The sequence below is a fragment of the Puma concolor genome, chromosome D2 (assembly GCF_028749965.1).
Source record: "Puma concolor isolate L17-30 chromosome D2, mPumCon1.1.hap2, whole genome shotgun sequence".
NCBI classification, from domain to species: Eukaryota; Metazoa; Chordata; class Mammalia; order Carnivora; family Felidae; genus Puma; species Puma concolor.
Genome location: NC_141677.1, coordinates 53,698,171 through 53,712,943, shown reverse-complemented (window position 1 = coordinate 53,712,943; position 14,773 = coordinate 53,698,171). Strand labels below are relative to the sequence as shown.

At 39.7% G+C, this 14,773-nt stretch overlaps 1 protein-coding gene across 3 annotated transcripts in view; it reads left to right on the top strand.

The window, feature by feature from the left end:
* IDE (insulin degrading enzyme) overlaps positions 1-14,773 on the top strand; it is a 111,349-nt gene that overhangs the window by 85,388 nt on the left and 11,188 nt on the right. For 2 of the 3 annotated variants that reach the window (XM_086680376.1, XM_086680378.1), the window contains exons 14-19: positions 1,421-1,503; positions 5,420-5,564; positions 8,073-8,183; positions 9,527-9,647; positions 12,041-12,132; positions 13,150-13,261. In XM_086680376.1, the coding sequence (XP_086536502.1) occupies positions 1,421-1,503; positions 5,420-5,564; positions 8,073-8,183; positions 9,527-9,647; positions 12,041-12,132; positions 13,150-13,261 (664 nt within the window). Of the gene's footprint in view, positions 1-1,420; positions 1,504-5,419; positions 5,565-6,066; positions 6,212-8,072; positions 8,184-9,526; positions 9,648-12,040; positions 12,133-13,149; positions 13,262-14,773 lie in introns of all 3 variants that reach the window. The other variant, XM_086680377.1, reaches the window with a different exon arrangement.

Below are 14,773 nucleotides of genomic sequence, written 5' to 3'. Positions count from 1 at the left end.
ATTCTCTTTCTAAACTCACCACCGTAGACACACATCTTTCTTCTTATTTTCTTCAAAGGACCTAACATTTAGATGAACTCAATGAGACAAGAGTGTTTAGAAACTTGAAATTTAATTTATCTCATGCAACTAGATTATTAACTAGACAACCATTTTTCTTTGAAAATGACGTTTGAATGAGTTATAGTTTGGGTTATTCAAAGAGAAAGCTTTTTTACCTCTCCTATTATTTGTTGTTTTATTTTTTCTTAAAATTTTTTTTTTAACATTTATTTTTTGAGAGACAGAAACAGAGTGTGAGTGGGGGAGGGGCAGAGAGAGACACAGAATCTGAAGCAGGCTCCAGGCTTTGAGCCCGATGTGGAGCTCGAACTCACGAACTATGAGATCATGACCTGAGCCGAAGTTGGACACTTAACCGGCTGAGCCACCCAGGCGCTTTGTTTTAAATAGGTCTTCTCAGAGTAAACTACGGAGAACCTTTACATCTCTCATCAGAGTTTCAGGAGTTTTTAGTATCGTATGAGTGAAGTAGAGAGTTAAGGTAGTGGGTTATTTGTTCATTCTTGACTGTGTTATCCACTACTGCATCATAACAAATTCCTCCAAATTTTAGCAACTTAATGTTTATTTTTATCTGCATACAATTTCTGAGGATCAGAAATCTGGAAGTGGCTTAGTTGGGTGGTTCTGGCTCAGGGTCTCATTAGGTTATAGTCCAGCTGTTGAGTGAGGCTTCAGTCATTCAGCTCAATTAGGGCTGAAGGATTTTCTTCTAAATTCAGTTGTGTGGTTGTTGGAAGGCCTTAGTTCTTCACATGGGCCTCTCCATAGAGTTGTTTGACTTGGAAGCTGGCCTCCTCCAAAGTGAGTAATTCAAGAGAGAAAGTGGGTGATCAAGATGGAAACTACAATGTCTTTTAGGATCTAATCTCAGAGCTACCCTGCCATCACTTCTGTCATAGTCTGTTGGTCACGTAGACCAATCCTGGTTCATTGTGGGAGAGAGGACTATACAAGATGTAAATGCCAGCAGGCAAGGATTGCTGTAGCTCACCTTGGAGGCTGGCTGCTATACCCCCCTAAGGACCCCTGCGTCTGCCTCCCAATGTTCAAAAATACAGGGACAGGACAGTTGGAATTGGCTTCTCCAGCCTATCCCTTCCTCTACTGTGTCCCCATCCCCCGCACCCGGGGAGACAGAAGGGTGATTTCTCTCTGCTACCAGGATCAGCAGTTTTCTCTTTTCACCTTCCCACCTGGTGACCCTCTGAGTTTGTTTCAAGGCCATAAGACAGCAGCCTCTGCAGAACAAAATTCTCAGCAGTGCCTCTGTCCTACTCCTCTTGAAGTATGATTTGATTGAGCTTTTTGCAGAATGAGCCCGTATTTCCCTAACCAAATTGTTTCTCCATCACAGGATACAGCTATGAGCAAACTCTGGTTCAAACAAGATGATAAGTTTTTCTTGCCAAAGGCTTGTCTCAACTTTGAATTCTTCAGGTATGTAAAATGAATCTAGCTACAGAGTTTCTTATAAAAATCAACAGTCGCATTCCTAAAAGTTTTCTTCATGTCAACGGACCCATGTATAGAAGGAAAAGAAACTAGAGTTCTGTGGCTGGGGCCAGGGAAGGCTGCTGCTGGTAAGGGATATCGTGAAAGCCAAGGTTGTCAATTCTTCCTTTGCATTGATGAACACACCCTTTAACTGACATGATTTATGCTAGCCACTAGAAGGGCCTTCCTAACTTTCAGGACTTTGGAGCCTGGGGAGGCTGTAGACTCACCCAGAAATTTCGTTGAGAAATTTCACATTTGGGTGTGTTCTGTTGTAGTTTTGGTTTTGTATTCCTGAAATTTCCCCAGAGGAAGAGGTAGTAGTTTCTAAATGACTTTGAGTCTTTTCCAGCCCTTTAAACGTCAGAAGCCCTTAGATACTGTTTTCTCTATTCCTGGCTTTGTTACTTAAAAACAATTTAATTAAAAAGGAATGTTTTTTACTAAACATTAAAAAAATGTTTAGTAACATTTATGAATACTACTGTTGGAATGATTTCTCAGTATAAATCTGGAGTTCATCTCTGTCTCCTTTTATTTGTAAAGTGTATCACCCAGTTCAAATTTTACTTTGTGAGTTTACACTTCATAATTTTTTATTTAAAATTCAGTGGTGTGTGTTTATGAAATAAACCTATCATCATGTCCATTTCTTCACTGGATTATTTGTTTTTTGGGTGTTGAGTTTGTTAAGTTCTTTATAGATTTTAGATACTAACCCTTTATCTGATACGTTGTTTACCAATATCTTCTCCCATTCCATCGGTTGCCTTTTAGTTTTGCTGATTGTTTCCTTCGCCGTGCAGAGGCTTTTTATTTTGATGAAGTCCCAATAGTTCATTTTTGAAACCTATCATCATGTAATAATGTTCACTAAATTTTATTTGGAAGACTTGACATGAAATTAAAACGCAATGCGTTTTAAATGTTTTGGAAAAGGGGGCGAGAATCTCTGAATAGAAAGTTGGTATTTTGCCAGCATGAACTGCTGAGATTGCAGGGATGTAAGCATTGAAGAAGCTGGAGATTTGTAGACTTGTCTGGAGCTGCACTGAGATTGTTTATTTTTTATACTGAACATGAACTGTCCAGCTATGGCTTATTGTTGGTAAAGCTCGTTTATTTTTTGATACTCATAGTGATGTTTGTAACATCCCAAGCAGCTTGTCGCCACTGTGCCATTTGACTTCTGTGATTATGAATTTCTTTACGGTACATTTTGAGAAACTATTTGATATTTTTGCATTCTCTAACTGGCCCATACTGTTGTTAGAATTAAAAATTTCTGCTTCCCAAAAGACCCTCTCTCTGTGTTCTGGTCTTCCTAGAGGTCACACTGCTAGGTTTCTTGACATTTTCTATGTGTGTGTACTTTTTAATCTTTTCAGAAATTGGATTATGTTATGCGTACTTAGTTACAGTTTTAAAAACTCTGATCCATATTTAAGCATATAGCACCTGAATACAATATAATATTTATTAAAATTTTTTTTAAATGTTTGTTTATTTTTGATGGAGTGTGAGAGGGGGAGGGGCAGATAGAGAGGGAGACACAAAATTCGAAGCAGGCTCCAGGCTCTGAGCTGTCAGCACAGAGCTTGATACAGGGCTTGAACCCACAAACCTGAGCTGAAGTCGGACGCTTAACTGACTGAGCCACCCAGGTGCCCCCAAAACAATATTTTTTAAATGAACAAATGAACCAGAATTTAAGCGTTGCAGTTGAATCATGTTCTCTTTTACACCTCACCAGTACAGCTGCTGCGCACGTAGCATTTTAGGATATGTCTTGGAATTACATTCAGAGCTTGAGCCATATGGCTTTGAGCTCCCAGATTTGGCTTTTTCTGGCTTTTCACTTCTACCTAAGATTGCCATATAGGTGCCTGTGGGCCTAAGCCCTTTCTAGAGTCCCTTTTATTTGATAATTTTGCTTTTCAGAGTTGTGCTGTGTGTTTCTGAGCTGCTGTTTGTCATCATATAGAATACAGTACTTAAAAAAGTTCAGTGACAGGACATCCATTTAGATTTCCCAGATGGAGAAAGTTTATATAGTTACAGAGTTTTCTCTTTGATTTTTAAAATAATTTTTTCTAGTGTTTATTTATTTTTGAGACAGAGAGACAGAGAGACAGAGTGTGAGTGGAGGAGGGGCAGAGAGAGGGAGATACGGAATCCGAAGCAGGCTCCAGGCTCCAAACTATCAGCATAGAGCCGGACGCAGGGCTCAAACCCATGAACTATGAGATCATGTCCTGAGCCGAGTCAGACACTTAACTGACTGAGCCACCCAGGCACCCATCTCTTTGGTTTTTAATTTTCTAAGCGGCTAAGCCTCTTTCTCCTATTTTTGCTTCATTATCAGCTTTGATAAAATTATTGGCTTTGCTACAGTACATTGGTTATATTTACTGTGCTACAGATAGAGTGAAACTAATTTGCCGCCAAACAAGCCAAGCAGGCACCTGGCCTCGGGTCCTTTGCACTGGCTGTTTTCTCAACTTGCCCACCCAGATGTCCCCAGAGCTCGCTCCTTTGCTTTCTTCAGGTCTAGGCCCACATGTCACCTTATGAGAGAGGCATTGATTAACTATCGTATGTAAATTAGCAATCTTCCTATCCTACCATCATCACCCTTCATTCCTATTCCTTTTACTCTGCTTAATTTTTCTTCACAGCACTATCCCCACTTGACATATTAAAATTTATTCTCTCCTCCAATTAGACTGTTAAACTCTGTGTGGTCAGAGACTTTGCCTGATTTGTTTCTTCTTTATTCTCAGTACCTAGAGAAGAGCCTAGCACTGGGCTCTTCTGATCTATACGTGCTTATATGTATTATAATAGTAAGTGTGTGATACATATTTGTTGAGTGAATGACTCTTGCTTGCTTGTCATAAAGGTGAGCAGTGTCCTATAATCAAATGAGTAGATCACTTGACTTGGATTTGAATCCTAATTCTGCCACTACCAGCCCAGGTGACAACATAAGGAAAACTGTTTCTTATTTGGGAGATGATTTAAGTTAGGTGGATCTCTGTGGCCCTGTTTAGCTCTTGCACTCTCTTATTGTTTCCTCTTTTTGGTGGTTCTTCTTCACCTAAGTTGGGTTTTTTTGTTTTTTGTTTTTTGTTTTTAATTTTAATATTTTTTCCTAGCTCGGGCTGCAGTTATATAGTGGGAATTATCAATTATTTTACTGACAGTGCTCTAGCTTTATTGGTTTTGGTAGAAACTCAGATAAGCTAACATTTCACAGGTGTCCATAAACTTTCTCTTTTAAGTTCAGAAACTTCACAGCATACAAACTTCTCAGTCTCATACTCCTGTCCGCCAAGGGTATGGCTTTCTTGGAGGAGGACATGAAAATGCCAGATGAGCTCTGTCCGGCCATGCCTTCCTTCTTTTTATTTTTATTTATTCATTTTAAGTAACCTCTTCGCCCAGCGTGAGGCTTGACCTCACAACCCCATGATCATGAGTCGCATGTTCCACCAGCTGAGCCAGCCAGGGGCCCCACCATGCCTCCTTCTATGAGCCCCTCAACACAGGCATGCCTCATGGCCTGTTCCCACTCCTTACCTGCCCTGCATTTCTGACTCATCAGTCTGGCCACACCATCTGGGGTCAACAGTTGCTTCTCCCTCCTCACCACCACCAGCACACTTGGCATATTTCAGGCTTCTTTTTCAGACATCTTGTTTTTTTCCCCCTCCTGAGAAGAACAGACTCAAAAATTCAAACCATATCTTCAGGAAATTATATTAACCGATAATTCAGTTTCTTGATCCATCTCGAAAGGCCACATCACATTGGGAAGTAATAAATCAGCTATTTTACTGTCAACATTTTCTTCCAGCCCATTTGCTTATGTGGACCCCTTGCACTGTAACATGGCCTATTTGTACCTTGAGCTCCTCAAAGACTCCCTCAACGAGTATGCATATGCAGCAGAGCTAGCAGGCTTGAGCTATGACCTCCAAAATACCATCTATGGGATGTATGTAAGTACCCACGTCTTAGAGCCTTCCACTCATCAACATTTTTTTATATTGATTTGATGGAAGCGTTTTTGATTGAGGGTATGAGTTTAATTTCTTTTTAAAAATATTTATGGCTAATCATATTTTCTCATTTAATTTTTAAGTTCACTCTTATTCTAAGTATTCAGCATTACATTCACATTATGCAAATTCTCCTTGATTTCTGTTCTGTTTTTTTGTTGTTTTTTTTTTAACTTCTTTCATCAGATTGTCACATTTTTCTCCTCAAACAAAATTGGACCCTGACTTAGGTTTAGATCTCATCCATTCTCTATGTGAAATCTTGGTCTTTGACAACAGAATGAAGTCTTCCTGCCATTGTTAAAACATAAGGTTGGCCTATTCTGTTTCCCTAGAAATTCAGATCATGAGGCTGCATATCCATACTCTTCGGTCATGTTTCTTCATTACCATGCCACTGCTTGAGGTATCAAAGCATTTCTTTTGTTTTTCTTTTTGTTAGTCGCTACATTTATGCTGATCCTCTCCATTGCAACATGACATACCTGTTTATCAGGTTATTGAAGGATGATTTAAAAGAGTATACATATGCAGCACGCCTCTCAGGTTTGAGCTATGGCATTGCATCAGGAATGAATGCAATACTTGTAAGTAAAATGAAAACCAAAGAAAAGGCACCACACCATTTAAGCATTATGTTGAGCTTGGGAAAACTATTAACTTCTAAATTTTTAAACAAGAAGGTTGATGGTTTTTTCCTTGCACCTTTTTTAGTGATTGAAGAACTGAAATTAGTATTGCTTTCACTAATGAATGACTTAGTAGTGTTTAGTGCAACTTGTGAACATGTATGTGTGCTACATTTATTTGCATGTTCCCCTGCTTGAAATGTTTAACCTATTAATTCTGAAAGCATGTTGTCCTTTCCATGTGCTTGAGTGTATTAACATCTATCTGTAAGTGAAAAATATCTGTAGTTATTGTTGTGGTGCTTGAATTTTACTCAAATATAAGCTTCCTTTATTTTTGCTGACAGCAGTAGAAAGCTCCTGTGTCCAAGTACATTTGATCTTTTCATTTAGTTTATTTTGTAGCATGCACCATTAACTACTTTTAAGTGTGTTTTAAAATAAACATTATTAAAAACATCCCAAGAAATAACTAGATCCTTGCTCCTGAAACTATTTCTGATGTGTTTCCAAACCTTTATCTCATTTTCAAATTAACATCCCTTGTATGGCACACATTCATCTTCACTTTTCTTGAAAAAATACTGTATGTTTTAGTAACAACTGCAGTGAGAGCATGTGCTGTGTACTCCTCTTTATAAATTCTTATACAAAAGGTTTTAGGGTTTTAAAATTGTATTTTGCTGTGCTTTTCTTTCTTTACACAAGTAAATTTTCTGGTGGCTTTTATTTAACGTATAAGCGTGTATGTAACCATTTTCAGAGTCTAGGGAAATTTGAAGCTCAGAGATCAAAATAAACTCCAAATAGAAAAGTAATAATCTGTTTATTTTTTGCTCTTGACCTTTAGTAGCATATTACCATTAAAATAAATAATTTTTAATTTATGACAAAATGAGCTTTCTACTAGTTGTCAGTCTATTTCCCATGGTACGTGATGTGCTCACCATGGCCGTAATGACCTTCTCTCCTGCTGAGGTTCTTGCCTGTCATTCTGTATAAGGCAGAGGCTTTCATAGACCTTCCACATGCAGTGCGCCCTCTATTGCTGTGGATGCCACCATGTGGAAATAAAATAATAGGCCTCCCCTGCTTTTCGAATGCAGTGCTTTCGGAGATCATTAGAGTATATTGTCCCACAGTAAAATCCTGATAGTACAGTGTGTCCTCACTGTGCATCATTGGCTTTTGATACATCAGCAGAATTCATCAAACAAGCATCTGTATGGATCCTGTTTGGGCAACATTGAATGACAAAAATGGCAAAATGCCACAAGAATGTATACACATGCACAAAATTAGGGCTGCCTGATTTCTCCAGAAATGATTTTTAAAATATTAAAATATTTTAATATAAACAATTTGGGGACATACCTAACAGTTGGCTAGATAATACTACCTGTGATTTTTAACCTTCTTATCACATCTACAAAAACCTTAAGCCTGCTATTCCTTAGAAATTATTTTTGAAGATTAAACTTGAAACACATTCTGTAATTTTGATTTAATGGGAGCTTGAATGTCAATGATGTGATATGTTTTGCATTAGTTTGGCATCAGGTGAGTTTTCCTACTGTTGACTTTGGTTAGGAACAGCAAAATTAGGCTTTTAGATTATTAGTAAATAAAGATGGTTAATGTTCTCTTCCTAAGTGTTAAACTATTTGAGAAGATCAATTAGTCGACTTTATTTCATTTTTATTTTAATATGCTGGGCTTTGGGGTTTTCTAAATGTTTAAAAATCAAGCTTATGGTGTTTATTTGGAAGTTTTTTTGGTGATGTTTTTAGACTTCTAATACCCTGAACTCTTTTTGTAGCTCTCGGTGAAAGGTTACAATGACAAGCAGCCGATTTTGCTAAAGAAGATTATTGAGAAAATGGCTACCTTTGAGATTGATGAAAAAAGATTTGAAATTATCAAAGAGGCGGTAAGTGTTCTGAACTCATTTTTGTAATTTTGCCACATAATGAACATTTTAAGAAAAATGAGGGGATGGCTGGGTGGTTTAGTAGGCTGAGTGTCAGACTCTTGATTTCAACTCAGGTCATGATCCCAGGGTTGTGGGATCAAGCCCTGTGTCAAGCTCTGCACTGAGCATGGAGCCTGCTTAAGATTCTCTCTGTCTCTCTTTCTTTCCCTCTCTCTCTCTCTCCCCCTCTTTCCCTCCCTCCCCCTCCCCCCCTCTCCATCTGCCCCTCTCCCCTACTTGAGTGTGCTCTCTTCCTCTAAAAAAAAGAAAAGAGGAGGAAAAGCCCTATTAACCATGTGCCAGTCCTCTCACCCTGTCTTTGTTAAAGCCTGTGCTCTATCCAGAAAGAAAGCCTGGGAGACTCAGGGACACCTGACCCCCAAGAGCTGGAGAGGTTGCAGCACTGACTTTCAGAGAGAAGCCTGAGGGCTGTGAAGGACCCCTTGAAAGTTTTATCAAGCCTTTACTTTAGAAGAACACATGGTTCTGCTGGCTAAGGTCTGCCTACCATGAGAACCTTGTCACATTAGGGCAGACTGTTTAGGCTTGATGTGTCTTCCACTTAAACTCAACTCACAGTAAGCCTGATAATGGAAATAAGGGATGGATAGCTATTTTAAAAGCCAAACTGTGACTTTAATTGTACATCCTCCAAAAAATTAACGTTTTCAAATGTAGTTTTCGGATGAAGATCCAATATTTTATGTATGTAAGTGGACATGTTGCTTGCTTATGGAGACTTTTGGAATGGCCTTATGGTACAGAATCAAAGGATACCAAAAGCTGGAAGCCCTGAATACTAGGGATGACTCTCTGAGAGAGAAAAAATGTCTCATAGTGAAGACACTTAGGACACAAGTCAGATGCTGGGGATAAAGCAGCAGCCTAGAGAAAGGAAAACATGCCCTTTAATTTAAGGATCAGAGAGGAGTAAGCCCCATTCTAAATTACCTCACTTCAAGGGGAGCCTGGGTGGCTCTGTCGGTTGGGTGTCTTCGGCTCAGGTCATGATCTGGCAGGTCATGGGTTCGAGCTCCGCATGGGGCTCTGTGCTGTCAGCGTGGAGCCTGCTTCGGATCCTCTCCCTCTCTCTGCCCCTCCCCTGCTCTCTCACTCTCTTTCAAAAATAAATATTAAAAAATAAAAAATAAATTACCTCACTTCAAAAGGAGAAAGCAGCAGATACTCGTGCATCCCAGTAACACATGATTTATGCAAAATGAAGTTTGATTATAGTTGATCTTTTTAAATGATTGTAAAAGGACTTCTAAAATGAATGGACCCGTGTCTCTCTTGACTAGTACATGCGATCTCTTAACAATTTCCGAGCTGAGCAGCCTCACCAGCATGCCATGTACTACCTCCGCTTGCTGATGACTGAAGTGGCCTGGACTAAAGATGAATTAAAAGAAGCCCTGGATGGTGAGACTATTTTTGTACTTATAACCCTGTACATTTTTTCCTAAAATCATTTTGATCTATCTCGATGTCTAGTGTTTATGCTTTGTAATATTTCTAATAACTTGTAGTTTTATTAAAGCCAGCTGTGCATCCTTTTTATCGAAATGAAAACAGTGGTGGCCTTTGAAGTGGCTTTCGTGTTCAGGCTGTTAAGCCACATTTGCTGCTTTCAGCCTGGACCCATAGCAGTTAGTTATTACTGTTCATAGATTTCTGCAGATGACTGAAGGTTTTGACCAGAACACTTACCTTGTTATTATTGAAGTTTTAAGAAGAAGAAAAAAGGGCTGAGCTTGAAAGTCTTGTCACATAGGAAGAGTACTCAGGCATCTTTAGATCTGTTCAGTTAAAAACTGGAAAATGTGGGGCGCCTGGGTGGCTAAGTGGGTTAAGTGTCCGACTTCGGCTCAGGTCATGATCTGACAGTTTGTGGCTTCAAGCCCCTCATCAGGCTCTGTGCTGACAGCTCAGAGCCTGGAGCCTGCTTTGGATTCTGTGTCTCCCTCTCTCTCTGCCCCTCCCCCATTCATGCTCTGTCTCTCTCTGTCTCAAAGATAAAATAAGACATTAAAAATTTTTTTTATATAAAGAGAAAGCACTGTTTTGGTTGGCAGTCTCTGCTCAAATAAGCCATCATTCTGTTTTGGAACATGTATACTCTTACGGTGATTCAGTACCCCCAATGTGGCTTAATGTGGAGACATTCGTTGACACTCCATCGACTCTCCAGGTGCCAGAGTAGCAGGGACCTCAGAGTTCAGTGGGTCCAGCAGCTTTTACTGACTGCCTGCTACACACCAGGCCCTAGACTTCAGGGGCTTGAGATAAAAAAATGATCAATTAGATGGGGTTTCTTGGATCAAGGAGTTACAGTCTAGTGGCAAAGCATAAATGTGTTCAGCTCATTTCAGTGTAGGCAGAGAGAGTAAGTGTTGTGGCCGAGGTCTGCAGAGAGTGGTCAAGGGGTCTGGAGAACAAGTATGCACTTTAGAATTAGACCACTGGTCAAATGCAGCTGTACAACGTACTAGCATGATGCCTTTGGGCAAGAAATTTCAATGCTCTTCACTTCAGTTTTCTCACCTTTAAAACAGGGATAAGTAGTACATACTTTATAAGATAACATGTATGAAATGATACACCCAGAGTAACCACTTGTTAATTCCCTTCCTGTGTCTCTCTTTGAATTTCAGTCTCTATTTTTAGCAGCCATTGCAGCAGTTATTAGTATGATGTCCTAGTGGAGAAGGAACAGCTCTTTCTTATTAAAGAATTGAATCAATACATGTAAAAGGAATGAGGGGAGTAGAAAATCAGTATTGTGATACCATAATTGATACAGGCAATATGCACTGTTGGGTGCTAAAATTAATGAGTAAGGGAAAACAGGATATGTGTATAGTCTCAAAGTATATTTCCCTGAAAATAAATATTTATTAATTACAGTGGGGAAAATAGGCATTGATGGGCAAGTGGCATTACCTAATTGCTTGTAGAACATACATGAGTTACTCTGTTATAACTGAAAGATGAAAATAGTCCTTTTACAGTAAACACATCTGGCAGACCACCTTAACCACATGATTAGTGTTCACTAGTACGACAGCATATCAACATCATGTACTGCTGATGTGATGCATTGATAAGGGCACATTACCTCTGTGGTATTCTTCCTAGTAGTTGGGTAGTTAAGCTTAGTTTAGTCACGGAAAAACACTGGAAAAACTCAAATGGCACTCTGTAAAGTAATTGAACAGTATTCTTCAAAAATCTTAAGATTATAGGGGCACTCAGCTCAGGTCATGATCTCATGGTTTGTGAGTTCAAGCCCTGCAGTGGGTTCTGTGCTGTCTGCGCAGAGCCTGCTTCAGATCCTCTGTCCCCACCCCCCCCACCCCCCCGCCGCACCTCCTCTGCTCATGCTCCCTCTCTTTCTGTCTCTCAAAAATAAAAATAAATAAAAATTTTAAAATGTTGTTTTTGAAATCTTAAGATCTTAAAAGATAAGGAAAGACAGGAACTGGCACAGACTAGAGGAAACATAGGCACTGAGGACACATAACTAAATGCAAAGTGGAATCATGGATTATATCGTGGAACAGAAAAAGAGTATTAGGAGAAACTGAAATCAAATAAAGACTGCATTAGTTAATAGTATTAAAGCAGTGCTAATTTCTTAGTTTTGATCACTATATGGTGGTTATGAGAGATACTAACATTAAGGGAAACGGTAAAAAGGTATATCGGAACTCTCTGTACTGTTTTTCTAACTGTTCTGTAAGTATTAAATTAGCTCAGAGTGTTGTTTGTTTTAGCCTCATAGGGAGAGCTCACTATTTTTTACACCTCTACAGATGTCACCCTTCCTCGCCTTAAGGCCTTCATACCTCAGCTCCTGTCACGGCTGCACATTGAAGCCCTTCTCCATGGAAACATAACAAAGCAGGTGGGTGGTTGAGGGTTTAGTGGTCTTTTATGGAGCAGTGTAAGAGATTTTTTTTTTACCCTGGCTTCAGAGTATTCACCACCACAGTGTGATTATAAGCACATGAGTGTTGACTCAACCTTCTCTGCTCTGTGGAGGAAAACAGGAGAGGGTATAAGGAAGAGAATGATGGTGGTTAACTATGGACCTATTTTCATGATTGCCTGCTCTGCTCTCGCCTGCCTTGTGCAGTCACAGGAGGAAATGGAAATAATTATCCCTACTCTGTGCAGGACAGCAGGACTGTGAAGTGGATAAGAGCACGTGGTGTAGAATCAGCCTGGGTTTAAATCCTGACTCTGCCACAAACTAGCTGCTTATTCTTCTGAAAAGGTGTTAACCTCTCAGTACTCAGTTTCCTTATCTGTACATTAGAGTTTAAAGATGAAGTGAAATGGTGCATGCCAAATGTGTAGCCCATAGAAGACTCTCTAGAATTCCCATTCTGGAACTCTGCAGCCTCTCTCAAGACCCCACCCTTCTCTGCTACTCTGCTATCCTGCCTCCAAAACAGTATGCCCAAGGTCAGATGCTAGTAACTGGCAGAGACAGGATTTTTCACTAAAGTCAGTTTTATTTATTAAAAAGCCTATACTCACTTCCTTTGCTTTGCTGCAACCCCAAGTATCTGTGGTCAGGGTCAGTTACTTGGGACCAACTTTCCATCCCCAGTGCCTCTCCAACTTTGGCAGTACCTTTTCCCACAGCATCAAGATCATTGTTCATGCTGGTCTTGGTCTCTCTTTCTCCACCTCTCCCATACCAAGTGTATTGCCAATTGACGAATTCAGTTTTTTCCATTTGAATAAGATCAAATGTGTTTAGGGTTTAAGAATCCATCTTTATGATAAACTAGCTTATTTCACAAGTGTGTTGTTTTCACACTGCATTGGCCACCATCCAATATGCTATTTTTATTTTCACAAACAAGATACATTTGTGGTTTTGTATGGTGCTATTCCGTGTCCTTTTCCACAGGCTGCACTAGGAATCATGCAGATGGTTGAAGACACCCTTATTGAACATGCTCATACGAAACCTCTCCTTCCAAGTCAGCTGGTTCGGTATAGAGAAGTTCAGCTTCCTGACAGTAAGTTGGAATGTTGTAACTTTGGTAATGGACTACTTTGACATAATGTTATGGGTGATTATAGGTGGGTTGAAGTCACCTGGATGAGAACACAATTTTACAGTAAAGATCTACTGGGATCCTTTACTGTTTATATAAGTATGGTTAAAGGTAGGTAATTCTGCCAAAATTTTTCTGTAGGAAGGTCAAAAAGGTGAAATTGGAGGTAGGTGATTATTTTGATGAGAATGACATTAGAATTGACTGGTAATTGGATGTAGAAGAGTTAGGAGGTAAGAAAAATTACAAAGCTAAAGAGATGTTGACTCTGAAGCATGAAATAAAATCTGTTTATGGAAATTGGAAACTAGAATCATAATACTGATGGGAAGTCCATAGGAGTCTTTGGCAGAAATAGTTTTAGGAAACTCACAGGTGCAAATAACAGCATGTATTTGTGACATGCATATTTTATAAGGAATTAGCATAAAATAATGGATAATAATTAATATATTGGAGTTTGCAGTGTTGGATTGCCTTTGTATTAACCATGGTTTCTTTTGATTAAGCATTGTTTTCAGTTATTGTTCAAAATTATGTAGTATGTAGTAAATTAGACTTGGGATGAAAAGCATTGATTTTTTTGTGTGTGTTCTTTTGTTTTTGTTTGTAGCTAAACTTGATTGCTGGCTGTTCCCCACACATGCGTGGTCTGTGCCCCCACTACCACTATGTATCCTCCTGAAATAGTGCTCCCTTTCCTTCACTCTCTCCCTTATGGACGTCTGTCCCCCTCCATCTCCATTGTTAGACTGTACATTTGTTAAGGTTGGGGCTGTGTCTGGTTCCTTTGAGAAGCTGTTAAAGGTGCTTGAGCATGGTGTTACCTCAGAATATTGTTGTTGAATGCTCAAACATACCTTGAGCACAGCTCTCTTCTTCACAGCCAGTCATCACAGACCTGGTAACGTTTCATTTCAAACTTCTGCTAGTTTGTTCCTCTCTCACCACAGCATGGAAGAGAAGCACAGTCAGAATCTGCCATTCAGAAACCATAGCACTTGGGCGTTGGGCAAAGTGAGGCCAGTCCAGAGACAGAATTTCAAAGTGAAATCTGTCTTTCCTACTTTTTTTTAAGTTTTTGGTTTTTTTTTTAATTCATTTTGAGAGAGAGAGCATGAGCAGGGGAGGGACAGAAGGAGGGAGGGAGAGAGAGAGAGAGAGAGAGAGAGAATGAGAATCTCAGGCAGGCTCTGCACTGTCAGTACAGAGCCCTCTGCAGGGCTCGAACTCACCAACTGTGAGGTCATGACCTGAGCCAAAATCAGGAGTAGGATGCTTAACTGATGCGCCACCCAGGCGCCTTTCACACCTCTTTTTATTACACTTCCTGCTTCCTCTCTCCTCTCCTAATTAGGGCCTTAAGTCTTTTGCCTTCCAAGTGCCTCACAAATTGTCCCGTGCTCAAAAATAACTCTGTTCAATAAGAGACTCTTTAAATATGGAAAACAAACAGAGGGTTACTGGAGGGGT